General features: G+C 41.2%; 2 protein-coding genes across 4 annotated transcripts in view; one reads left to right on the forward strand and one right to left on the reverse strand.

Moving 5' to 3' along the window:
- Nucleotides 1–27,261, reverse strand: Cog2 (conserved oligomeric Golgi complex subunit 2). The gene is made up of 4 exons (XM_067762564.1): nt 26,744–27,261; nt 25,628–26,686; nt 2,911–3,611; nt 1–364 (listed from the first exon to the last, which is right to left on the reverse strand). The coding sequence occupies exons 1-4, from the start codon at nt 26,834–26,836 to the stop codon at nt 76–78; spliced, it is 2,142 nt and encodes a 713-aa protein (XP_067618665.1). The 5' UTR covers nt 26,837–27,261; the 3' UTR covers nt 1–75.
- Nucleotides 1–27,757, forward strand: part of Hibch (3-hydroxyisobutyryl-CoA hydrolase) — a 154,464-nt gene that overhangs the window by 125,851 nt on the left and 856 nt on the right. For 2 of the 3 annotated variants that reach the window (XM_067762567.1, XM_067762570.1), the window contains one exon: nt 19,987–22,978. The exons of the other annotated variant lie outside the window; for it this stretch is intronic. Coding sequence is in view for 1 of the 2 variants with exons in the window: in XM_067762570.1 (XP_067618671.1) it covers nt 19,987–20,022 (36 nt within the window). In the remaining variant the exon portion in view is untranslated. Of the gene's footprint in view, nt 1–19,986; nt 22,979–27,757 lie in introns of those variants that run through there. 3 annotated transcript variants of the gene reach the window in all.

Raw genomic sequence — 27,757 nt, forward strand, 5'->3', positions numbered from 1 at the left:
TGTTTTTATCATGGATTTTTCTTATATTCAGCAAATGTATTTTCTTAGTTGTTACGGTAATTATACATGCTCTTCTTATTCAGTATCGTTGCTTTCTCTAATTTTCGAAATCGTCTCGACCATATTATTTAGTTCGGGTAAGTTATCTATGTCAGTTGGCATCAGTCCCAGTTTAGTTAATTCTCCAGTCCAAGCAATCACATCCACATGAAGTTGTAATCGAATTTTATCATCATCAGACATTGTTGTTGTTGTGCTTGCAGTTAGTGAATTCGCAGTACCAGATTTCAGATTACGTAAACGACGTAGTGATTCCTCGGTCTTCTGAACAGATGTAAGGACATCCATAACATCTACGTAGTATCTAAAAATTATATACATACATAAATGATAGGTTAACCAGAAAGACATATTACGGTAAATACACTTTACTGTTAATAGGGGACTCAATTGGTTATGTAGCGCAAACCTTTTAAGAGGTTACCAGCGCAATTTATATCTCTTCCAACCCAATTTTCACTTGGCAAATGATGTTTTTCTAGTAGGCGAGGTTTTGGTGAACCCAAATTCCTGACGGGAGAAGGGGTTGAATGACCTAGAAGGTTAAAAGTGGTTATATGAAATAGTTACGGAGTTGGGCGGGATAGTTCCTTAAGAGTGCTATTTTTCGAACCGTTCGCACTAAAATCTTGCAAAGGACCATCAACATCGATAAAACTCCTCGAAACCTTTGGGAAACCTCCTTATCAATACAAGAGGAAGAAGGAGAATGTTAATAGCGAAAATAGCTAAGATGCTCGCTCTGATCTCCAGAAGTTTGGTTGTGGTCATATCAATCTCTTCGCAGAAAAGTCGGACTTGTACCTGAAAGTGCTAGTACTCGGGCATCACGGATTCATAATGAATAAATGGTCATGAGGTGATGGTTGGAAAACCTATAACATATTCCTAACGGATTGGTGGAGGAAACGATCGAGCACATTTTGTGCTCGTGCACTGCGCTCGCCTTGTTATCAGATCTTGAAGCAGCAAGTCATATAGGTCCTAGAAAGCTTCTAGTACTTTCCAAGAGGACGGATGTATTTTATAATATAGGTCCTGATTTTTAAAGGGTTTCTCAGTTCGGTCGTTAAACAAACTTCTGATAACACTATGGACTCATTCAGTCTATGTGAGGCCCTCACGGACCGGCCAGTTCAACCTTTACCTAACCTAGTTCGGGTTCCAGTAACGGGCGTATCTAAATACCCGAGCGATCATGGAAAGAAAATTGGATGGCTTAAGTCTTTCCAATAGGAACTGCTTTGCTCATCTGCACTCTACAAGTGAGTATTCTATTTACATTTGTGAGTTCTAGCATGCCTCTTGTGGATTCCCTCTTACAGCTTGTTCCATAATAACTGGAGAAAATGACGTTATTGAATATTGCTTCAAATGGTTGCTTTTGCTATACGCAGACATCAACATAGTCTAGCGAATTAAGACGCAGCGGTTGCGCTGGCTATGCCATGTTACGCGAATGAAAGATGATGCGCCGGCCAAGAAGGTGTTTCTATCGGAACCCGCCTATGGAAGCAGAGGTAGAGAGCGGCCCCCACTCCGCTGAAAGGACCAGTTGGAAAACGATTTAAACTCCTTTGGTGTGTGTGACCAATTGGCACCGGTTGGCAGAGAGAAGGAGCGACTGGCGCATCTTGTTGGGCGGCCATAACCGTTTAAACGGTTAAGCGCCAATTAAGTAAGTAAGGTTTTTCCAATCTTTCCCGCGAAACTTGACATTTTCATAAGCTAAGCTCCGGGCAACACTAGTCTCGAAATAGCGTGAAAGATAGAACTTCACTGTGGATGGAATAGACTGTCAACGAAGAAAAAATTCAAAGGCGCTTAAGTGGACAGTAGTGGGAACGTGCGTTTGGACCATACACTCCAGCAATAGTATGTTCTAAATACCAAGCGGAAATGCTGGCAATACACGGGGCTGTGAATCATCTCGGGTCTATGCCTAAGGATGGTAAACGGATGTTTATTTTCTCAGACAGCCAGGCCGCATTAAAGGCCCTGGACTCATTCGTCGACAACGCAAAGTCGGCCACTGAATGCCGCAGATCTCTTAACGAGATGGCTCATCACTTCAGCATCAGCCTTATATAGGTACCTGGGCACAGGGATATTGAAGGCAACTGCAGAACAGACGAGCTGGCCAGAAGAGGCACTACCGACCATATCCTTCCGGAAAATGATTCGGTAGGTATACCCATGGCCACTTTCAGGCTTCGTGTGAACACAAGCACTATAAGAATTGCAAATAGACTATGGTCAGCCATAACATCGTGTGAGACATGCAGGCTAACCTGGCCATCATATGATAAGGGGCGCATAAGAGCGCTTCTGATTTTAAACAAATCAGTTCTATCGTCCCTGATAAGGGTTCTAACAGGGCATTGTTTTATAGGCACGCATGGTGCTAGGATGGGGGCAACGACCTTCGCCTACTGTCGCAGCTGCAGATGTACAGAAGAGAAGGAGAGTGTCATTCTCTGTCATTGTCCAGCGCTTAGTAGGCGTAGGTTGGCCATCCTTGGTAAACCTTTTCTACATGACCTTGCTGAGGTCTCTAGCTATGAAGTCAAGGCTCTAGCAAAATATATTAATTCCACGAAGTGGTTTGACCCGATTTAGGCAGGGTATGGGTCCTCTTTGAGACCGTATAGGGTATTACAATGGACCCATTGGTGGCCTAAGTAGTGAGCTGTTACCATAGTGTCCAGCTCAGCCCTCGAAACCTAACCTAACCTAACCTAAATACCGGTTATTCGGGCAAACACTTTCATGTAATGCTATCTTCAAGGTCATGTAAAGGGAGTATGTATGTATATGATTTTAAATAATAGAAATATAGTTTTTACTTACTCCTTGGTTATTTTTGAAGAAACTCGTAGTAAAATGTCGATCACATTATTTTCTCCCAGTGTAGGAGTTTGTGCTTTCTGGAATACTTTTAGGGGTCTCAGCATTTGTTCAACATATGCTGAAGCCTTTGTAGGTACCTCTCGATTGGTTTTCCTATACAAACGTGGCAAATCTTTTACTTGACGAATATTTTCTAAACAGCTCTCTCCTATTAGAATATCAACTTGTTTATCTTGAATTATAACAAGAAAATTATCAAGTTTGTCCTTCACGTCCGTTAGAGATTTGTCAATGGCATCATTTACAGTACTAGTAGATAAGCTTTGCTTTTCTTTGGGTACATTTTCCTTGATTTTTTCCTGTATTTGTGGTAGTTTTTGTACAAGGTTTCGTATATCTGCATATAATGCTATTAGCAAAGTGGGCATTTGCATATGTGAAGGCCATTTCGTCTTAGCATTCGGGTTAAGGTTAATTACATCTGATATCCATCGTATTAGACGTAGTAATATTTGCAAGTTCAATTTGAAGAATTTTGGAAATATTTCCTTCAGGTAAACACCTTCCGCCCAACAGCGTTCTATAGCCTTGTTTGCACTATTAAATGTGGCTAACTGAAAGGGTTCATTCAATACTTTAGACTTGATGGTGTCGGACTTCAGCAAGGGTTCTAATGTTGTTTCAAAATCGCCAGCTATTTCCTGAAAGTATTTATTTATTTTATATGTATAAAATATTTTCTGAAAAAATTCACTTCTGATAAAAAACTTGCATATTCCCCCAGATAACAAAAATCGGTAAGAGCTTTTAAAGTCTATAATTTAAAAGGATAGTACCTGGGCGACCGAGCTTTGCTCGGCACTTTTCCAGTATGCCGCATAACATACTTTGTTCTACTTGTCATCATTAATCAAACTCAACTTTTTTTATATGTACATATATTACATACTTTTACTTACAAATATTTGATTTCCTTAAATATATATTTCAAAAACATATCAAACACTAACCTCAAAATGAACTGGAATGAAAAATTTGAAATGGTTAATTCCAGCCTATAGTATAAGGGATTGTTATCGTGTTATAGTCGTGAAATCGAGAACTAAGTTATTTAGGTCGATTATCTTCATGCGCCGAATTATTAATTTTTTAGTTATACACTATGAAAGTCTCACAATTTTATTACATTCCAAAAACTTGTAAATTTCACGAATGACAACTATCAGTTAGTTTAATTAAATGTCAACTTACTTCCCTAAGCGCCATCTGTTGGTAAGTAGTTACATGGTTAGATGTCGCTTTCTAAGTGAACATATACCTCTAGTGTTCAACGGTAGCAAATTTCCATGGTGAGATATCTTTTTGCTATAGTGAGAAATCTTTCTAATAGTAATCTGTGAGAAATTGCAATTATTCATTTCATATTTGCCAAAAATATGCATTTAAATATATTTTGCTAGAATTTTCCATGGTGCCTTGTTATTGCATTTCAATTTTATTAGCGTGTGTGAAATTAAGTCGAATCATGTGTAAGATTTTTTATGAAGATTTTTAACTTAAATGTTCTCCGTTAAAGCTTTAATAGAATATGAGTAAGTAAAGTACTATTTCGTCTAACTACCCCAACCCTAAATGGCAACCCTACTCAAAAATGTCTCTATTGTAATGCGGAGTGAAATACCTTCGTTTGATACCAATTATCGGCATATCTCATGCAATTTTTTTTAAATTTCGAATAGGTGACAACCCTAAATGGCAACCCTACGCAAAAATGTCCCTATTGTAATGCGGAGTGAAATACCTTTCGTTTGATACCCATATCGGCATATCTCATTAAATTTTTTTTTAATTTCGAATAGGTGCCAACCCTAAATGGCAACCCTACTCAAAAATGTCCCTATTGTAATGCGGAGTGAAATACATTTCGTTTGATACCCATATTGGCATATCTCATGAAATTTTTTTTAATTTCGAATAGGTGGCAACCTAAATGGCAACCCTACTCAAAAATGTCCCTATTGTAATGCGGAGTGAAATACCTTTCGTTTGATACTCATATCGACATATCTCATGCAATTTTTTTTAATTTCGAATAGGTGGCAACCTTGTGAAACATTCTGAGTGGCAACACCTAGGTAGAAAGTCTTAGAAGATGATAAGTTATCCCTGTGCCAAATTTCATTTAAATCGGTTGAGCCGTTCCCGAGATCGTTCGGCTATACAAACATACAAATATACAAATATACAAGAATTGCTCGTTTAAAGTTATAAGATAAGATAAGATAAATTGAGCCTTCTTTAATTTCTTTAAACTTCCCGTCGCATTCTTTGAAATAGTTCACAAAAAAAAAACTATGTGAAAATTAGTATTCAAATTTTGTCTGCTAGGACGAAGTTCGCACAAGAGTTTGTTGAGCCTCCCAGGTGTTATACCAGAGTTCTTAAGAAATGTATTCCATTTGGAATAATTATTCCTTTGATAGCAGCCCCAGAGGATTACTTCATTATTCCTGGTTAATGAATAAAAAATGTTTAGTCAATATTCCGTAAAGGGTTTCCAAAAAGTCTGACAACTTGCCATGACTTAACTAAAACTTGCAACAATGCATTCTTCTTGGAATGGAGATAGTGCGCTTACTAACCATGCCAATAGTCCCAGCGTTAGAAAGTTGTTCAAAAACCAAAAAAAAAAAAAAAACAATTTGAGCTTGAGCTCAAAAATAACTATGTCCAAATCTACTATCCGGTCTTTCTTAGGGGTGGGAGGCGGGATGACCTAGAAGGTTCAATGTGGTCATATTAAATCGTTTCTGAGATGGTCGGGCTTGTCCTTAATGGTGCTTGTTACCGGATGGTACCGGATTTATATTCGACGAAGGATCAGCAATATCGATAACACTACTAAAAACCGTCGGGGAGTGTCTTTGCCGGGGGGCCCTTTAAGCCGCTGGAGGTGCTATTTACGTAGGCGTGCTTTTCAGTCGCCAGCGGGTTAGGGGGCTTAGAATATATCCGCGACAGGCATGCCTGTCGTAAGAGGCGACTAAAATACTAAGTTGATTCAAGGGGTTGTGTAGCGAAACCCTTTCAAGAGGTTGCCAGCGAGTTATATATACATGTTGTAACGAAGCTTTTTCCGTCCCGGCGCTTCTTCAATAAGTGATAGGGGTATACTCGCCGTGTCCAAGGTTCGCTTACAATAGATTTGTAAATTTGGGACACCGTGCAAATCGTTTTCATATAAATTCACTTCATTTCTCTAATTCTATATATGTATGTACATTTTAATTAAAATGAAAAATTTTACGTAATCAAAAGAAGAACTATTTGTTGTTTTCGTTTCACTGTATGCTTGCTCTATACTGCGTGGTGGGCCAACGGTACTCGTATCCCGTTATGACGCCTCGATGGTCGTTGCTTGTGTGTGTGTAAATGTGTTTTGTGACGCCCTGCGTCGGCGTGCGTGTCCCGCTAGGAACGTCCCGTTAGGACGCCCGGCTGGTCGTTGCCTGAGTGCGTGTAAAACGTGTTTCGGTGACGCCTTGCGTTGGCGTGTATGTACGCAACCCTAGTGTGGTTGACGTCGTGTATTTGCGTGACTCTGCTGTGGTCACCGTAGTATGTGTTCGTAGTGCTGTTGTGGCCAGCGTGGTGCGGTGACCAACGTAATGTGCTTGCGTAGCGCTGTTGTGGCCCGCGTCGTATGTTGGCGCTTGCGGTCAGCGTAGTGGGTTGGCGCAATGCTGTGGCCAACGTCGTATGTTTGCGTAGTGATGTGGTCCACGTAATATGTTAGCGTGGTGCCGTCGCGGTCAGCGTAGTGGCTGGCGTAATGCTGTGGCCGACGTAGTGTGTGTGCGATTGTGGCCGGGGTAGTGGATTGGCGTAATTCTATGGCCAACATAGTATGTTTGCGATTGTGACCAGCGTGGTAGTTTGGCTGGCGAATGTCACCTGCTCGCGGGGCGCGTCACTGTGGTGGTGCCGTTGCTCACGAGGTATCAAGCGGTGTTTGGTGGTATAACCGACACATTCACCACTTAAGGGCACGACTCACTCCTGTGAAGCGACCTGTCCGCATGGTAGAACCGACAACTTCAAGGGACGCTCCACAAGTAGCTCTGGTCACGACCACAGCTCCGTGCTTCGGCACGAGGGTAACTCTGGTACAGTTGGCATAGTAGGTTTGCGTAACTTTGCTGTGTCAACGCAGTATATTATAGGGGCGCTGTCGTGGTCAGCGTAGTAGATCGGCGCAGTACTGAAGCCAACGTAGTGTATTAGCTATGGTGCTGTTGCGGCCAGCGTAGTAGATTAGCGTAATGGTATGGCCAGCGTATATATTAGCCATGATGCTGTTGCGGCTAGCGTTGTATGTTTGCGTAGTGTTGCTGCGGCCAACGTATATGCTTGCGTAGCGCTGTTACTGTCGGCGCAGGCGGGCGGACGCTGCCTGTTCGCGGGTGCGCGTTACTGTGGTAGTGCCGTTTCTGGCGAAGTCTCAAGCGGTGTTTGGTGGTATAACCGACACATTCACCACTTGAGGCCACGACTTACTCCTGTGAAACGACCTGTCCGCATGGTAGAACCGACAACTTCAAGGGACGCTCCACAAGTAGCTCTGGTCACGGCCACCGCTCCGTGCTAACTAACTTCTGTCCTGCTGTGTTGCTCCTTTCATTGCTTTGTTTGGTATTGCTGGCTCAAATGGTTGCGTTGCCATTGTTGCTGTTCGATGTTGCGAACGCTCGTTGCGTTGCTGAGATTTGTTAGTTTGTTGTGTTGGCATTAAAGTGTTGTGCTTGCCCGTTGTGTTGCTGAGACTTGTTGGTTGGTCTGCTGCTATAGCCTTTTGTGACTGGCTGTTGTGTCAATGCTGTATTGAACTTGTTGGTTGGTCTGTTGCTATAGCCTTTTGTGACTGGCTGTTGTGTTAGTGTTGTATCGAATATGGTATATGCTGTATTGAACTTGTTGGTTGGTCTGTTGCTATAGCCTTTTGTGACTGGCTGTTGTGTTAGTGCTGTATCGAATATGATGTGGGGTCGCTTTGTGTGGGCCAAATAAATGGTGTTATATTTGGTCCTCACACTCCCCCCCACTTCGGAGAGTGAGCCCCGGTATTCAGTAGTCGTATGCGCGCCTTGCTTTTCATTATGGTGACCCCGTATTTCTCTGTCACGAAACGTGTTCGGGAGTAGGTTCTGCCTTCGGCGATGCCTCGGAGTTTGTCCCGTACCACCCCTGCTATCTCCGGGAATCGGTCCAGCATTGGTCCATCTGCGTCTCTAGCCTCGATGGTTATTACTTGGAGGTCTTTTGTTGTCGTGTGTGTCTTCGTTTTGGTGTGCGGTATTATGGGGTGGGTGTTGTCCTCGGTGCTTAGTTGTGGAGCTGCGTGAGAGTGGTATGTGGTGGTAGTGTTTTGTATGGTTTCCTTGGGCTTTCGGCCGTCTCGTAGGAACCGTGCCAGCATTTCTGTGCGCCTCTTGCTCGCCATTTCCTCCGCGAACGGCTGTTTACACAGTCCGGGCATTCCTTCTCCGCTCCCTGTGTATCGTAAAACCCTCTCCATACTCTCGGCTACGTAGACGCCACAGTCGTTATTTTTGAGTTGTTGGGGCACCTCGAGTATTAGTTCCTGCTCTTTAAAACCGTCGTGTTCGTACCGCTGTATGTATTCCCACCGGAGGAAATCTGCCCAAACCTGGGTTGCGTGGGGGACTCTGGCCCTGTGCATTGAGTCTGCTACCCATATATATCGTTCCTGCCAGCATTCCGTGTCGGTGACGTGGTGGGTGACTGCTGCGTTTGCCAGACCGAGCAGGTACCAGTGGTTAGCTGTGTTGTGGGGTGCTAGGACCGCACTCTTGCCAAACAGGTCGACGTTCCGGACCCATCGGCGTATGCGTTGGTAGTCTTCCTCCGTGTTACTCTTCTGGGTCAGCTGCCAGATCACGAACGGGCTGAGAGTCGTATTTTGTTGCTCATCTTGGTCTTCCAGTCTCTCGATGGCTGCCGGCAACTGCCCTGCCTTCACTTCTATCCTACCGCGTGTGAATGTTATCGGCGATGCTCCGGTCTTATTGTGGGCCTTGGCCGTGACTGGTTCGGTGTTCGTGGTGTTGTCATCGGTGCCCGTGATGTGTGGTAGTTTAATGATGCGTGCGACGTCAGCGTACCTGTTTGCGCGTGTAGTTCCACGCGTGTTGTTGACGTCGCCGCCTGTAGTATTTAATGGTGTAATGCCGTGTACGACGTCAGCGTACCTGTTTGCGCGTATAGTTGCACGCGTGTGACTGACGTCGGCGCCTGTAACTCCTTCCAGCAATACGGCCCTCTGGCGTTTTGCTTCCTCCTCCTCGTAGCGCTGGCGCATACGCTTGACGCTGTTGGTTAGTCTAGCGTTATAGCTTTGCATTGTAGATTATTGGTTTGTGGAAAAAAATTCGTAGCAAAAGGAAACGATGTTGTCACCTCGGTGGTTTGCGTTGGAATGACCGGCGCTTGATTGTCCTTGATATTAATTAATAATATAAAAAAAATTGTTCTCCCTGAATTTGTTTGGTTTCACGCGATGATCTCTGCTGTATGATATGCTTTTAGTTCCGCGATGTTGACAGTTTTTTCCTTTCCTCCGTTGGGTTTTCGTATTTTGAGTATCACTGGGTATACATATCCTAGGATTTGGTAGGGCCCGTCATATTTGGGGGCCAACTTTGCCGCGAAATTTTCCCCGGCCTTGGAGAGATGGTGTTCCTTTGCGAGCACTAGTTCGCCGACCTAGGGGGGTCCATTTTCTCCGCCGTGCTTGGTCTGCCGCTGCTTTTTCCATGTTCTGCCTCACTATTCTGAATGCCTCTTGCATTCTGTCAGATTTTTCTTCTGCCGTGGTGGTGGCTGTGCCCGTCCCCAGGTTGACCTCGTCAAACAATGCCCCTGGTAATCGCGGTTCCCGTCCTTGTACGAGGAAGGCTGGACTGTACCCTGTGGACGCGATTACACTGGTGTTGATGGCCAGCTCGATCTCTGGGAGAAAGTCGTCCCATTTGTTGTGTTGTGATTTGGTGAGTTGCGCTATGATCCTCTTTACCGTTCTGTTCGCCCCTTCCGTCGGGTTTTCTTGCGGTGTGTAGGGCGCCGTGAATTGTTGTCGTATCCCCATTTCCTTGAGGTAACGCTGCAACATTGTGCTGGTGAACTGAACGCCGTTGTCCAATATCAGTATCTTGGGAACACCAAATCTTGCTAGGATGTGTTCTCTGAACGCGCGGCGAAGGCCCTCTGTTGTCGCACGCCTCATGGGGGCCAATTCCACCCATTTGCTGAAGCGGTCGAAAAATACTAATAACATCGTGTTCCCGTGTGTGGATCGTGGGAGTGGTCCGACGAAATCGACGCATACCGTGGCGAATGGTTCTTGGACCACCTGTGTGAGCATCTTTCCTGCTGGTTTTTGCTGTGCCTCCTTGTATTTCTGGCAAGACTCGCACTGCCGTACATATCGACTGATGTCCCGAAATATGCCGGGCCAGTAATACCGGTTGGCAATCCGTGCTACCGTCCGGCGGATGCCCATGTGTCCAGCGCTTGGGATGTTGTGGTTTTCTTCTAACACTCGTTGTCGCAGTGGTGTTGGTACACAAAATTTCCAAGGGGCCGTTTCCTCATCGTGTGACCGGCAGGGAATATGGCGGTACAGTTGCCCATCTTGTATCATGTAGTCAGAAAATTTCTCGGGGTTAGTGCGTACTTCGCCGACGCGCTTGTGCCACCACTTGCATTGTGGCTCTGTTGTCGTTGCTAGGCGTAGTCTCCAGTGGCTGCCGTGATAGTGCGTCCGCTACCAGGTTCAGCTTCCCTTTCCTGTACTCGATGTCGAAAGTGTGTTGTTGAAGCTCCAAGGCCCATCGTGCTATACGGCCTGAAGGGCTTTCGATGGAGTTTAACCACTTTAGAGACATATGGTCCGTGATTACCTTGAATCGGTATCCTTCCAAGTATGGCCTCATCTTGAGTATTCCCCAGACTATCGCGAGGCACTCCTTCTCGATGGGCGAGTAGTTGGTTTCCGCCTTGTTGAGTTTCCTGCTCCCGTAGGCGATCACGCGTTCTCCGCCTTCCTGGTCCTGTGTCAATACGGCACACAGCCCGAAATTGCTGGCGTCCGTTTGTAAGGTGAAGGTCTTGGTGAAGTCTGGGCAGGCAAGTATCGGTGCTTCCGTGAGCTTTTGCTTTAAGACCTCGAAGGCCTCCTGTTGTTCGGCCCCCCACTTCCAGTGTTTGCCCTTTTTCAGCAGGGTTGTGAGTGGTTGGCTGATCGTGGCGAAGTCGGGTACGAAACGTCGGTACCAGGATGCTATACCGATATTGGCGTACCTCTTTCACGTTCGTTGGTGGCTTCAAGTCTTTGATGGCTGTGACTTTCTCGGGGTCGGTGTGAATTCCCTTGTCGCTTACTAGGTGTCCTAGGTATCGGATTTCCTTCTTGAAGAATTCGCATTTCTCCGGATTTATTCTGAGGTTGGCGCGCTGTAGTCGTAGCATTACTTCTCTCAGATTGCGATTGTGCTTCTCCACAGTGGATCCTATGACGATTATGTCATCGAGGTATGCGAAGGCGTGGGGTTCCACTTCAGCCCCAATAACCTGATCTAGTGCTCTTTGAAACGTTGCGGGTGCAGAGTGTAGGTCGAAAGGCATAACGCGCCACTGGAATAATCCGCGTCCCGGTACTGTGAAAGCTGTGTAGGGCCGGCTCTTGGGCTCCAGTGGTATTTGCCAGTAGCCGTTCTTCAAGTCCAAGCTGCTGATGTACTTCGCTCGTCGTAGTTTGTCCAGGATGTGTTGTATTCTGGGTAAGGGGTATGCGTCGGGTACGGATCTGGCGTTGAGCTGCCGATAGTCCACGCATAACCTCCACTTCCCGTTTTCTTCTTGGCCAGTACGATCGGTGCGCTGTGTGGGCTACAAGATGGCTCGATGCATCCTTTCTGGAGCAATTCGTCAACTTCGCTGTTGATGATTGTCTGCATGGCTGGGTTGCGTGGGAAGTAACGTTGCTTGATGGGGCGTTCGTCCGTCAGGACAATCTTGTGCTCGGCTATTGTCGTCACTCCACTCATTTTTCGAATTTTCGGAGTTCCTTCGCCAGAAAACCGCGCAATCATTCCGCTTCTTCTTGTATGTCGTCGTCGTTGTTTTGCATAATGCCGTCGTGCTTGAAGTTACTACTGCTCGGTGCTGTTACACTCTGAATGGTCCCAGAGGGGGCTCCAGGGGTGTCGTACCCGGCGTTACCCTTTCTCGCTCGTGTTATACTCTGATTAGGCCCCGGGGTGTCGTACCTGGCGATATCCGTTCTTGAGGATGTTGAATTTTGAATAGTCCCAGGGCTGTCGTACCTGGAGATATCCGTTCTGGCTGATGGTGTACTTTGAATAGTCCGAGGGCTGTCGTACCTGGCGATATTCTTTCTTGATGATATTGAACTTGGAATAGTCCCAGGGCTGTCGTACCTGGCGATATTCGTTCTTGCTGGTGTTGTTCTCTGGATAGTTTCTGGCGCGGCTCCAGGATTCGGTGTGTGCTGGGCAAGGGGTCTGGTTAGCACGAGGTGGCCTTCTCCACATGATATGGTGGCTCCCATGCTTCCTAGCGTATCTAGGCCCAGTATGATGTCGTCGATCGCTCCGGGCATGACGTGTAAGACTGTGTGGAGTGACGCTTCTCCGAGGCGTACCTCAGTCCTTATGGCGTCGAAGATGGTAGTGCTATATCGTTATTTTGATGGCCACTCTCACCATTTCTCCGCTTCCCGAGTTCACCACATGTTCTGCTAAGCTGCTCGAGACGAAACTTCTTGGTGCCCCTGTGTCGATGACCGCCTCGGCTGATTCCGCGCCGAGCTTGGCTACGGCGTAGAGGCGACCATGCTCTTGGTACATTGTTACTGCCGTTTCAGCGCTGGGTTCCTTGGGTATCGTTACTGCCGTTTCGGCGCCTTCTTCTTCGTGGAGCCCTCTGTCGTTTCCCTGACGTCGGCGGCAGCATTCGATGGTTCGTATATCGTTGCGGCCACATTCCCAGCAAAAAAATTTCTGTGGGTTTCGGCACCTATTGGTGTCACGTCCTCGTTCGCCGCATCTTCTGCATACGCCGTTGGGGTCGTATCTCTGATTGCCTGGAGGCGTGCGGTTCGTTAGGTTCGGTGGTGGTGGTGGTTGTGTTGCAGGTTTTGATGGTGACACCCGGGTTGTGTCACTGGCGATGTGTCGCGTAACTTCGCGGTGATGTCCGCCTGATGATCTTCGATAGTCCTCGCGTATGTTTTCGTATTCTTCGGCAAGTGTCAGGAGCTCTGCGAGACTAGTGAAGTCCCTCCGACGGATGTTAAGTTGGTAATCGGGGTGGCTGTTACGGAAGATTCGTTCCAGCCGCTGATCGCTGGTGTACCCTGCGTGTCACATCAAGCTCTGGATTCCTAGTACGTAGTCCTTATACCTCTGCTTGTTGTGCTGCCTTCGATGGCGTATGTCGTCGTCGAGCCGCTCGAAATACCTGACTGGTAGGAAAAAACGTAAAAAATCCTTTTTAAAGCTTGTCCACTCTCCCCAGTGCGCATTGTTATTGCGGTACCATTGTAGCGCGGCGCCCCCTAGTAGCTCGCGCATGGTTTTTGGCAGGAGGTCCACGTTTAGCGCGTATACTTCGGCTAACTCCTCTAACCGTTCGATGAACGCTAACGGGTCCCGTCCACCTTCATACTTTACGGACCACTTTCTTACCTGGTCGATGTCATTCCCGCTGGTAAGTACGGTTGCGTGGGTCGAGATGTGCCGGTTGGTGATGCCATAATTTCTGATGGTACGTGCTGGTGTGTGGGTACTGTACTCCTGGGAGGTGTCTGAGATGTACCATTGGGTGGTACCGCTATTCCTGATGGTAAGTACTGTTGTGTGGGTAGTGTATTCCTGGGAGGAAACGCGAATTGAGTTTGTTTACTGTTGTAACGGCGACCTTCGGTGTGCCTCCTCCGTTCGACGGAGTCGGTGTCTTAACCTCATTTACGTTGCTCATGTGCGTAGTTTCCTTGTAGGTGGCTTGTAGGGATACAAATTTTTCGTGGATTTCCGAGTCCGTATTTGCCTTTGAGGCCAGTGCTGCTATGCGCTTTCGGATTTCTCGGGTGGTACCTGTCTGCTCAATACCCAATTCCTGTGTGATGGATATCAGCTGCTCCTTTGAAATTGTGTCTAACCACGTGGTATCGATCTGGTCGACCATTTTGTGGTTAGGTTTCTCGTCAGGAATGTTCCTTCTGACGTGGTAACGATTTGCAGGGTCCCTGCTCGGGCGCCAATTGTAACGAAGCTTTTTCCGTCCGGCGCTTCTTCAATAAGTGCTAGGGGTATACTCGCCGTGTCCAAGGTTCGCTTACAATAGATTTGTAAATTTGGGACACCGTGCAAATCGTTTTCATATAAATTCACTTTATTTCTCTAATTCTATATATGTATGTACACTATAATTAAAATGAAAAATTTTACGTAATCAAAAGAAGAAATATTTGTTGTTTTCGTTTCACTGTATGCTTGCTCTATATTGCGTGGTGGGCCAACGGTACTCGTGTCCCGTTATGACGCCTCGATGGTCGTTGCTTTTGTGTGTGTAAATGTGTTTTGTGACGCCCTGCGTTGGCGTGCGTGTCCCGCTAGGAACGTCCCGTTAGGACGCCCGGCTGGTCGTTGCCTAAGTGCGTGTAAAACGTGTTTCGGTGACGCCTTGCGTTGGCGTGTATGTACGCAACCCTAGTGTGGCTGACGTCGTGTATTTGCGTGACTCTGCTGTGGTCACCGTAGTATGTGTGCGTAGTGCTGTTGTGGCCAGCGTGGTGCGGTGACCAACGTAATGTGCTTGCGTAGCGCTGTTGTGGCCCGCGTCGTATGTTGGCGCTTGCGGTTAGCGTAGTGGGTTGGCGCAATGCTGTGGCCAACGTCGTATGTTTGCGTAGTGATGTGGTCCACGTAATATGTTAGCGTGGTGCGGTCGCGGTCAGCGTAGTGGCTGGCGTAATGCTGTGGCCGACGTAGTGTGTGTGCGATTGTGGCCGGGGTAGTGGATTGGCGTAATGCTATGGCCAACGTAGTATGCTTGCGATTGTGACCAGCGTGGTAGTTTGGCTGGCGAATGTCACCTGCTCGCGGGGCGCGTCACTGTGGTGGTGCCGTTGCTCACGAGGTCTCAAGTGGTGTTTGGTGGTATAACCAACACATTCACCACTTGAGGCCACGACTCACTCCTGTGAAGCGACCTGTCCGCATGGTAGAACCGACAACTTCAAGGGACGCTCCACAAGTAGCTCTGGTCACGACCACAGCTCCGTGCTTCGGCACGAGGGTAACTCTGGTACAGTTGGCGTAGTAGGTTTGCGTAACTTTGCTGTGTCAACGCAGTATATTATCGGGGCGCTGTCGTGGTCAGCGTAGTAGATCGGCGCAGTACTGAAGCCAACGTAGTGTATTAGCTATGGTGCCGTTGCGGCCAGCGTAGTAGATTGGCGTAATGGTATGGCCAGCGTATATATTAGCTATGATGCTGTTACGTCTAGCGTTGTATGTTTGCGTAGTGTTACTGCGGCCAACGTATATGTTTGCGTAGCGCTATTTGTGGCGCTGTTACTGTCGGCGCAGGCGGGCGGCCGCTGCCTGTTCGCGGGTGCGCGTTACTGTGGTAGTGCCGTTGCTGGCGAAGTCTCAAGCGGTGTTTGGTGGTATAACCGACACATTCACCACTTGAGGCCACGACTTACTCCTGTGAAACGACCTGTCCACATGGTAGAACCGACAACTTCAAGGGACGCTCCATAAGTAGCTCTGGTCACGGCCACAGCTCCGTGCTAACTAACTTCTGTCCTGCTGTGTTGCTCCTTTTATTGCTTTGTTTGGTATTGCTGGCTCAAATGGTTGCGTTGCCATGGTTGCTGTTCGATGTTGCGAACGCTCGTTGCGTTGCTGAGATTTGTTAGTTTGTTGTGTTGGCATTAAAGTGTTGTGCTTGCCCGTTGTGTTGCTGAGACTTGTTGGTTGGTCTGCTGCTATAGCCTTTTGTGACTGGCTGTTGTGTCAATGCTGTATTGAACTTGTTGGTTGGTCTGTTGCTATAGCCTTTTGTGACTGGCTGTTGTGTTAGTGTTGTATCGAATATGATGTATGCTGTATTGAACTTGTTGGTTGGTCTGTTGCTATAGCCTTTTGTGACTGGCTGTTGTGTTTGTGTTGTTTCGAATACGATGTGGGGTCGCTTTGTGTGGGCCAAATAAATGGTGTTATATTTGGTCCTCACAATGTTTATATTATTAAGTTCGTTGTTTAAGTCTTCTGTTTTGTATTGTTCTTCTATATTATGTACTGGTTTCCTATAAATTTTAATTGTTTCAATAATTTTAATTGTGAACATTGGGAGGATAGAAAAAATATGAAATGAAAAATGTTATTGAAATCTGTTAGTTTTTTAAGAAACTTGAATTCAATGCGGATATTCAATGCGGAAATTAAAGAAACTTAAATTGAATATTTCGGAGAAGAATCTAATTCTTATTAAAGAAAGGACTCCTAAATGTAAAAGTGGCGACGAGGATGGGATTTGTTCGATAAACGAGCATACATACATTTAAGATAAAAAATAATATATGATACATTTAACAAAAAAAAAAATATCAAAAAAAAAGAGTTCATTTAATATTGACGGTATATCCTTATTGGAAGATTAAGACAGAGAAACCCACTAGAAAATATATGTACACTTAATTTGGTGCTACTGTTTGTGTATGTATATAACAATATACTTATTTCACAAGTCCTGAAAAAAAACAACAACAAAGACTAAGTGAAAATCGTGCTCGTAAAATATATATCTTCTAAAGACTCATTTTTAATTTGGACAAATTTAAATATTAAATAAAATAATTTAAAAAAATACTTTAAGTTAAACGGTTTTTTGAAAACAATACTTACATGAAGTAATAATAATACTAAAAGCTTTTAGTATTATTATTATTTCATGAAAGTATTGTTTTCAATACAAGCGTTTAACTTAAATTTTTTTTTTTGTTTAATTATTTCATTTTCAAGAAGTTTTTAGTCTTTATTTAATTGCCTATTATTTCTCATTCTATTTAGTTCATTTAGTGACTCTGTAATAATGACTCTTTACTGACAATTTGTTACAATCTAAGGCCTCAATACATAATCCTTCCTTTACTCGACTCTGCGCCACGTATGCTTGTCCCTTCTCGAACTCCAAAATATTTTGATGTCACTTCTACCGGACTGTATGTAATATTTGTTCCAAATATGAGCCAAATCGGTCGCTTTCTATTCATGTATGTATTATGTGTCCCAAATATGGACCAAATCGGACCACAAATACTATTTTTTTTTAATATCTCGATCCTCGCGCCACCTAGCGGCGATTTTTTCGTAGGTCGCTTTCTATTTATGTGTGTATTACGTGTTCCAAATATGAGCCAAATCGGACCACAAATACGATTTTTTTGAATATCTCGATCCTTGCGCCACCTAGCGGCGTTTTTCATAGTTCTCTTTCTATTCTTGTATGTATTATGTGTTCCAAATATGAGCCAAATCGAACCACAAATACGATTTTTTTGTATATCCTGATCCTTGCGCCACCTATAGGTGATTTTTTCATAGTTCGCTCTCTATTCATGTAAATACGATTTTTTTAAATATTTCGGACCATGCGCAACTTATCGGAGTTTTTTTTTCTTATTATTGCATTGTCAACGGGTTCTGAACTATATTCCAAGTTTCAAGCGTGTAGCTTATCGGGAAGTACTTCAATTTCAATTACAAAATTCGTGCCAGCCAGCCAACCAGCCAGCCAGCCTGTCAAGTCAATCTAAATAAAACCGTTTAAAAAATAGACAGTTTTGGAAATATATCTCATAATCCGTGTTATTAAATATACGGATGTGGCATTAACATTAGCTGAATGCTTGAAGGAAGCACGAAGTATTCCTGTGTTCAATGGAGAGAGTGAGTATAGTCTGAATAACTTTTTGAGAGATCTAGCGACTGTGCTATCGTTAACATCCGAGGAGCATATAAGAACTATTCAGTGTGTATTGGCAAATCGTCTTCAGGGCAAAGCTTTACGTGGAGTTGAATGTTTGGTAAATCCAACGTGGGAACAAACGCTACGTGAGGAATTAGGAGTCCTAAAGAATGTGAATGCTTCAAATTTTGAAGAGTTGCATGCTAGTTTACGGAAAATTTTACATTTGATGAATTCGAAGTTTTATTTAGAAGGAAATATTGATATTTTGTATACTCCTATAAATAAGGAAAGAATCATTTTTGATGTATATATAACTTTTCTTCCAAATTATATTACAAAATAATATACAGAATATTGATCAGGCATATACCTATTATATAGAGAATAATTTAATTAAAGAAATCAATATCAATACAAAATCTTTGAATCCTGAACAATCTAACATGAGGAAATTTCAAAGAAATTCTTATGTAGTTAAAAATAATAAACAATTTAATGATAATAGTTTAAATAATTCAAATTCCCCTAAATTTCAGCAGTTTAATAACAATCAAAATCCTAATAGAAATTATTTTAGACAGAATGGTCATTATGAAAATAATAATAGTGGATATAGAAAATTTAATGGTAAAAATCATTTAGAACCAATGGAAGTTGCTTCTCTGGACACTGTACCAAATTTTCGTTTACGGCCTCAACAAGGTCCAAATTACCAGTAGGTGTTTTGACGATAAATAATATCAAAGTAAGATGCTTAATTGGTAGTCGTGCATCAACAACTTTAGGAGGTTTCAGAATATTTAATAAATTCCGGAGTAGGAGAAAATTACAAAAGCCTTTAATGCTTAATACATTATTAGGGTCAAGTTTAATAACTGAGGAAGTTGTTACGAAAGTGCCATTGGAATTTAACAAATTAAACGAAACAATGTCAATAAAATTAGTAAATATTCTATATATATAAAAAGAAGTGTACATTTTGATTGTCACTCCATAACTCGAGAACGACTCGACAGATTGCCATGAAATTTTTAGGAAAGATACAGGAAGGAGATGATGGTTAGTTAGATGATGGTTAGTTGATTTTGAAATCCCAAATCGGTTTAGCCATATATATATAAAATTCAAATTCTGTGTGTGTGTGAGTAATGCATAACTTTGAAGGTATACATGCCAGAAAATTGAAATTCAGTAAGGAGTTATATGAGGTCAATCCCTAACACCACCAAGAAAATGCGGAATTGGGAAAAAGGGGGCGTGGAACCTTCCATTCAAATGGAATCTTTGGTACTGCATAACTTTGAAGGTATACATGCCAGAACATTGAAATTCAGTAAGGAGCTATATGAGGTCAATCCCTAACACCACCAAGAAAATATGGAATTGGGAAAAAGGGGGCGTGGCACCTCCCATACAAATGGAATATATTATACTGCATATATCTGGATGTCGTAATGGTAGGATAATTAAAATTGGTAAGGAGCTATGTGACGTTAAGTCCTAAAACCTCCAGTAAAATGTGAAATGGTGAAAAACTATGGCTGCCGTACAAACTTAAGTTATTTTAACACCTAAAGTTTGACTGCATTGTTGAGTTTAGCTGTTATGCCTTTTGGACGTTTAGTAATCTGCTGTTAAAAAAAATTGGTTAGCTTCAGTCTATCTACATCTTCTATAAAAATCAAATTCTGTGTGTGTGTTCCCTATGAAAACGTGTTTGCTATACTTCGATCATCACCAAATATTGGCTCGAGGTTCCTTCGATCAAGACGAAAGTTTTTCATATTTCAGAATTAAGAATTTTAAATTTAAATGTTTTTGTTTTTTGGCTATGCGAAAGAACTATCTTAGCTCCCAAAAATGATCATGTTAACAAAATCAATGATCGCTTTCAAAATCAATTTCCTGGTGAAGTGACGAAATATAAATCGATCGACACAGTTACAGATGAAGATAAAATTGTGAATTATCCAAATGAATTTCTATACTCCTTAGAACCAAAAGGAATGCCTGCGCATATATCAACTTTGAAAATTTGGCTCACCAGTCATGCTTCTTCGGAACGTAATCAAAGCAACAATCATCAGCGGTAAAAGCAATACAATAATATAAAATAAGATACAATAAGATACAAGAATAAAATGTTTTAACAGAAAATTTCACCAAATATGCGTACAAAATTCAATTCAATTTACAGAACAATAAATTAAATTATCAACAAACAAAACAGAAAAAATAACGCAACATCCATTCGATCTCGGGCGTTACAACGTGCGCCTGGTAAAGCTAGTTAATAATAAAAATTTTGACTGTGTTTTGGGAATAAATGTATTAAGTCCAATTGGAGCTCAAATTAATTTTTTGGAAAATAAACTTTTGTTAATAATTCAGAAATTCCTCTTTATGATGATAAATTAGAAGGTTCAGAATTTAGTGACGTATATTTTATAGAAAAAAGTGATTTTAATATAAATGGCTTAATAGGTGAAGATTTAAATGAGAATGAATAAAATAGATTAAAGACTTTTTTAGAACAAAATAAAAATTTATTTTATCACGAAAGTCAGAAATTATCAGCGACTAATTATGTTAATCATGAAATCATTACAATTCCCCATAAGCCAATATATTGTAAAAATTATAGGTATCCATATGCATTAGAAAAAGAAATTAATATGCAAATTGAAAATATGTTAAAAGATGGAATAATAAGACATAGTAGATCTCCGTATAGTTTTCCACTTTGGATAGTTCCTAAAAAAATTGATAATTCAAAGCAACAGAAATGGAGAGTTGCTGTAGATTTTAGAAAATTAAACGAAATTACAGTTAATGATAAATTTCCTATTCCGCATAGTCTTTGTTTGAGAAACTTGGTAGAGCTCAATATTTTTCAACTATTGATCTTGCAAAGGGATTTCATCAAATTCTTATGAATGAGGCTGATATTGAAAATATTGCTTTTTCCAGTCCAATGGGTCATTTTGAATATTTGAGAATGCCCTTTGGTTTGAAAAATGCGCCAGCACCATTTCAAAGAATGATGAATTTCGTTTTGAGTGAATTTGTAAATAAGATTTATGTACTTTACATGGATGATATTTTGGTTTTTTCCACTTCAATAGAACATTTTGAAAATTTGGCAAACATTTTTAAGTGTCTTAAAGAACATAATTTAAGATTCAATTTGACAAATGCAAATTCTTATCAAAATAAAAGGAATTTCTAAGTCATAAAATTACTCATCAAGGTATAAGGCCCAATCCAGATAAAATTTCTGCAATAAATAAGTTGGATATACCAGCAACTGTTAAAGAGATAAATTCTTTTCTGGGATTAACTGGATATTATAGAAAGTTTATTAAAAATTACTCCTTAATAGCACCTCCTATTACAAATTGTTTGAAAAAAGGGCCAAAGATTGATATTAATAATATGGATTATATACAAGCGTTTAATAAATTTAAAAAAATATTAGTGCCGAAGGCAACCAGACAAAAAATAGCAAAAAGATTTGTCAAACACAAAAATTTTAATAAAATAGATTTTTCTCAGATTAAAAGACCTTTGAGGCAATTTGCAGAGTAATAATTCCGATTGTTATTTTTGTTAATTTAAAATAATTTGTTTGTGAATTTCGAATTGAAATTCGAAGGGACTCGAATTATATGAATCCATCCCATTTCGACCAATTTTGAACCCGACCCCTTTAGAATTGGCTGAAAGTTTTTCTTCTTTTTCTAGCTTACGAAAGACGTTTTTCAGAATTTTTTCATCCAACTCAAAAAAAGTTATGAATTTTCAAAAAAACACCGTTTTTGTTTTCAAAATGCTATAACTTTTTCAAAAATTGACCGTTTGGGATCTTTTTTTTTTTTAATTTGTTTTTAAGTGTACTTTTCGTAAAAAATACAAAAAAATTTTTTAAAGTTTTTTATTTAATTTTTCAGTTTATCGAGATTTTTCGAATTTCGCCATTTTTTTTTTCTCATAAAAAACTTCAATCAATTCTGCAATCATACCCACTAATCTCGGAGTGGGCCGATTTTTTTTATATTTTTTTTTATTCAATTGAAAAAAAAAATTTTCAAAAATAAAAATTTTTTTTATCAATTTTATTTATATAATAAAAAAAATGTAAGAAAATGATTTTTAAGAAAATAAATTCATAATTTGTTACATTATTTTTAGAAAACTTACATGTTTACTGTGTCAGTCATTAATCGTGGTTATTTTAATCGTAGATTACCATAATATATAAAGAAAAGAATACCTAAAATCATTTTCTTACATTTTTTTGTTATATAAATAAAATTGATAAAAAAAAAATTTTTATTTTTGAAATTTTTTTTTTTCAATTAAATAAAAAAAAAATTTTAAAAAAATCGGCCCACTCCGGGATTAGTGGGGATGATTGCAGATCAGATTGAAGTGTTTTATGAGAAAAAAAAAAAATGGCGAAATTCGAAAAATCTCGAAAAACTGAAAAATTAAAAAAAAACTTTAAAAATTTTTTTGTACGTTTTCCGAAAAGTACATTTAAAAACAAATTAAAAAAAAAAAAGATCCCAAACGGTAAATTTTTGAAAAAGTTATAGCATTTTGAAAACAAAAACGGTGTTTTTTTAAAAATTCATAACTTTTTTTGAGTTGGATGAAAAAATTTTAAAAAATTCTGAAAAACGTCTTTTGTAAGCTAGAAAAAGAAGAAAAACTTTCAGCCAATTCTAAAGGGGTCGGGTTCAAAATTGGTCGAAATGGGATGGAATACCCCATATACATGTTTATATTATTAAGTTCGTTGTTTAAGTCTTCTGTTTTGTATTGTTCTTCTATATTATGTACTGGTTTCCTATAAACTTTAATTGTTTCAATAATTTTAATTGTGAACATTGGGAGGAGAGAAAAAATATGAAATGAAAAATGTTATTGAATTTTGTAAGTTTTTTAAGAAACTTGAATTAAATGCGGAAATTAAATAAAGAAACTTAAATTGAATATTTCGGAGAAGAATCTAATTCTTATTAAAGAAAGTACTCCTAATTGTAAAAGTAGTGTAATATATAGCTTCTCCAACCCAATTGTTAACCTCACCTACCCGTGGCGAGGCTGTTGAGACCCCAGTTCCTCATGGATAGGGGATGGGAGGGCGGGATGGCGTAGAAGTTTTCATGTGGTCATACCAAATCTCGGGATGGTCGGGCTAGTCCTTTAATGGTGCTTGTTACTGCAACGTACCGGATCTGTATCCGGCAAATAACCATCAACATCGATAACACACCTCAAGGCCTTCGGGGAGTGTCCTTCTCGCTACAACAGGTTATTTGCTTATATTTTTTGATGGATTCAAAAATCAAAATACACCAGACAGAAATCATTTTTAACTAGTTAACTGATAATGATGATGTCGCGAACAGTTATGAAATAGTTTATTGAGTATTTAAAGAAAAAGTAGTGGTGGGAGCTTGGGTTGTCTTCTTATGTACCCAGAACACCATCTACATAATGAGGCGAGAATACTCCCCATTAGGGAGAGAAATGAAATGCTAACCAAACAGTTCCTGTTGAATACCAAGAAACCTGGGCATCCCAACAGACATCTGATTGATGAGCCAACACCGCCCAAGGGCTTAAGGAGTCATCTCCGTAAGCATTAAGAGGAAATACGGCACCTGAGAACACACCCGTATGAAGCAGGTCCTCAGTGAACTCCACAAACAGGCGTCGGCCTCTATGCCAGGAATTGCCCGGTGAATCCTGTACTAAACAACAATACTCTAAGCTTGCAGAAGAGGAATGCACACTGGGATTCAAGGGGTTGTGTAGCGCAATATATAGCTTCTCATGGAACTTGGGGGTGGGGCGGAACGGATGGCCTGAAGGTTTAATGTGGTCATATAATCGTTCCCGAGATGGTCGGGCTAGCACCTTAATGGTGCTGTGTTGCCGAAGCGTGCCGGATTGTATCCGGCAAGGGACCATCACATCGATAACACTCCCCAAAGCCTTCGGGGAATAACCTTATCGCTACAATAACAACTACTACAGGAACGCACACTCCCTAGGGAAACGCGAGTCACTCTGGCTCAACTTCGATCTGGATACTGTAACAGGTTAAACTCTTACCTATCCAGAATCAACCCCGACATAAAAAACATATGTCCTGCTTGTAACGTGTCCCCACATGACACCGACCATCTCTTCAGCTGTATTTTGGAACCAACGCCTCTAACAACCCTCTCATTATGGTCCACCCCTGTTGAAGCAGCAAGTTTCCTTGGACTCCCGTCGGTCACACCTAATGGACGGGGCGAAGCACTGCTACAACAACATCCTAATTCCTCAACTCCCGAGAGATGATATCCTTTTTGAGAAAATGTATAAAGTAGAATTGGGGACAAGCATACATGGAAGGAAAGCAGACTGTTTAGCATTCAGCAGCTACATAAAATAGTATGGTTCACCCATGGCTCGAAGACGGACCCGAGCCAAGATATCAGTACCTCTGGGACCATACCCGAGCATTTTTCAAGCGGAAGTATTCGCCATAAGCCAGTGCGCTGACCTGAACCTACAGCGCGAATACTCTACTGAAACAATCGCCATACTCAGTGACAGTCAGGCCGCCCTCAAGGCGATATCGGCGTTCGAAATAAGGTCAGCACTGGTGCTTGAGTGCAATTACTGGCATATGCTGATGACATTGATATCATCGGCCTAAACACCCGCGCTGTTAGTTCTGCTTACTCCAAACTGGAAAAAGAAGCTGTAAAGATGGGTTTGATGGTGAATGAGGACAAAACGAAGTACCTGCTGTCATCGAGCAAAGAGTCAGCGCATACGCGCCTTGGCAACCACGCTACTGTTGGCAGCCATAATTACGAAATTGTAAAAGACTTCGTATATTTGGGAACCAGCATCAACACTAGCAACATCAGCACTGAAATCCAGCGAAGAATCAATCTTGCCAATAAATGCTACTTTGGACTAGGTAGGCAATTGAATTTAAGGGGGCATTTATTAGTAGAAGAGAGCGAAAATAGGGAAGAACACTGGCGCAATATGCCAGGCCTGAGACAATCTAAGTTACTGTTAGGGGGTTACAGCACAACTCGATATAAGGCATTAATAGACCTCTGGAAAGATAACCTAAGAAACCTAACAGCTATTCTTACAGGACATTGTAGATTGAACAGCCACATGTAAAAGCTGGGCATACTATCGAACAACACACGCCGATTTTGTGATCGATCGGCGGAAATGGCGACCATATCCTCCTGGAATGTGACACAATCTGAAGACGAAGTTTATGGGCTCACCATTCCAGAGCTTTCTCACATTAATTCCCTCAAGCCAGGTGAACTGCTAGGGTTCATCAGGGATGTCGGCTTGGATGAGGTGCTGTGAAGAAGATGAGGGCACAATAGACTAATGGTCGCAGTTATCGCATCGACCTTATGTATATTTACACACTTGATAAACTGCTTTCATTCAGATGGATTCCTGCATTCATTGCAAATTTTTAAGTTTTTTTCATGGTTTCGGACGACTTTGTAAATTAATCGCATAAATATTTTTATCATCATTACCCTTTTAGAAAGTAGTATTGATTTCATACATACTATTATGAACAAACCTGAAAGCAAATCTGGAAATATACTGGTAGGTTCCAACGCGAATGAAAACTTATTGTTTGTTTGTGGGTTCTAAAATATTTTACTGCTTCTGGACCAGCAAGAAGATCTTCAATTTTTGTTAGAAAGTCGCGTGTGCATTTATATTTTGCATAAAAAACGTCCGAATTTCCAGGTGCAAAAATGGATGACATATATGTTTCCAGACGCATCTCTACATCAGCCCAAAAACTATTGACTAAAAAATTAAAGCCTTTTAGTTTATCGGTATAGTGCGTCAATCGGAGCAAGTCGGTCATCTTGAGTGAAATGAAATTTAAAATCTTTCCATATATGCCGGATAGTCCTTGTGGCGAATTTTGTAAACAATGTTCGGAAATATGTACGCTCATATATGGTGCTACCACATCCTCACGAAAAACCTGTTCTGCTATATCGCAAGCATTGAGTGTGATGTAAATTTGTAAACAACGTTCTAATAGCTCGGAGCTCGTGCTGGTGCAGTTAATCAAAGCTTCATTAAAAAATAGTCGTTGTTTTTTTAGTACATTAATTTGTAATCGTTCACAGTTTTTCTTTTGTTCATCATTTAAAATCTCCAAACAAAATTGTTGATTGAATTGTAATTGAAGCAACTCAAGAGCTGATCGTTCTAAATCTGTTGGTTTTAGTTCATCTTTTAATTGATGCTGTAAGAGGCTTTTTAACTTATTCATTGTCTCCATAACTTTTTGATAGCATTGCAGGTTACGTTTTAGTTCACGCAACTGTTGTTTTCTTTCCAAGTTATTTCGTAAATCACAAGCGGCTTCACTCACAAGTGAACGGATAGTTTCAACTTCTTTGCGAAATAGCATTAATGGGTTTTCTATACTTGCAATTGATTGATCCAAGCCAACGAGATTCGCGGATAGACTAACAAAGTCTGCATAATCTGCATTAATGAGATCAATCATTGACGCACGCAAATCCTTTAGATATAATCCCAAATCATCACGCAATTGTTCAAGGCTAGGAGCATTACGATTTTTATGTAAGAATTCATCCACGGAAAAGTTCACCTAATATAATATTTCTTTATTTCTTATTGTAATGCATTTAAATTGCGACATACAAACCTTCATGAAATCATTTTTATCAAAGCATAAAGACGTGGAACTTTTGCTTCCTTCCATTATCGTTAATCCATCTAAATTTTCTGATATGATCATTACACGGCCGATTATTGCATCCACTAAGATATGGTTAATATAGAATATTTACAAGTACTTTGTGAAATAAAGACAAAAATATAATTAAACAAATTAAAAGTTTGCCACAATAATTCAATTTAGGTAAACAAAATTATCTGCACCAGCTGAGGCCAAGGCGAATCGAATAATAAATGGCCGTTAGAGTTGGGTCATTTCGTTCTGAACTTGTTCAATTGACCGGGTCTCTCAACTGAACAAGTGAACTAGATCTTCGATTTCTGTTCTTTTTGTTCTTTTAGTTCATTTGTTCTTTTAGTTCGTTTTATCTAATGTTATTCTTTCTCTCTTCTCGTTCGCGAACATTGTAAATTCATACATACATACGCAGAAATTCACAGTGAGCACGAATGTCGATGATGACACTTACACTAAAGATATGTGTGGTCATCTTTGTGTGACACTGCTACAAAAATATATGTATGGACTATTTATGAAAAACATGTTTTATAAGAAACTAATCATTGCATTTATTAAACTTGAAGATATACATATATTACCTTATTTATTCATTACTCATTTAAATATACCTACACAAAGCATTGCTGCATACACACCCCCATCTATACTTGTTGGCTTTTTTCGCGGGTGCGAGCAGCATTGATCAAATTTGCTTGAAAAAAAAAGAACAGATGAACAAAAAGAACAACTTGTTCGTTCATCAGAAAAAGAACGAAAGATTCGAATCTCTGAAATGAACGAAAAAGCACAACTCTAATGGCCGTTTAAACTTGACGTATCCATATCCATATAAAACAGCTGATCCAACTAACCTTGTGGACATCAATTGTAATTGGTTAATGGTGCCATACCATAACGCCCTAGCCATAACCATACCATAAGGGCCAATTAATGGTGACTTATAACCATATCACCATAACC

This window comes from Eurosta solidaginis, chromosome 1 (assembly GCF_040869045.1).
Source record: "Eurosta solidaginis isolate ZX-2024a chromosome 1, ASM4086904v1, whole genome shotgun sequence".
Lineage (NCBI taxonomy): Eukaryota > Metazoa > Arthropoda > Insecta > Diptera > Tephritidae > Eurosta > Eurosta solidaginis.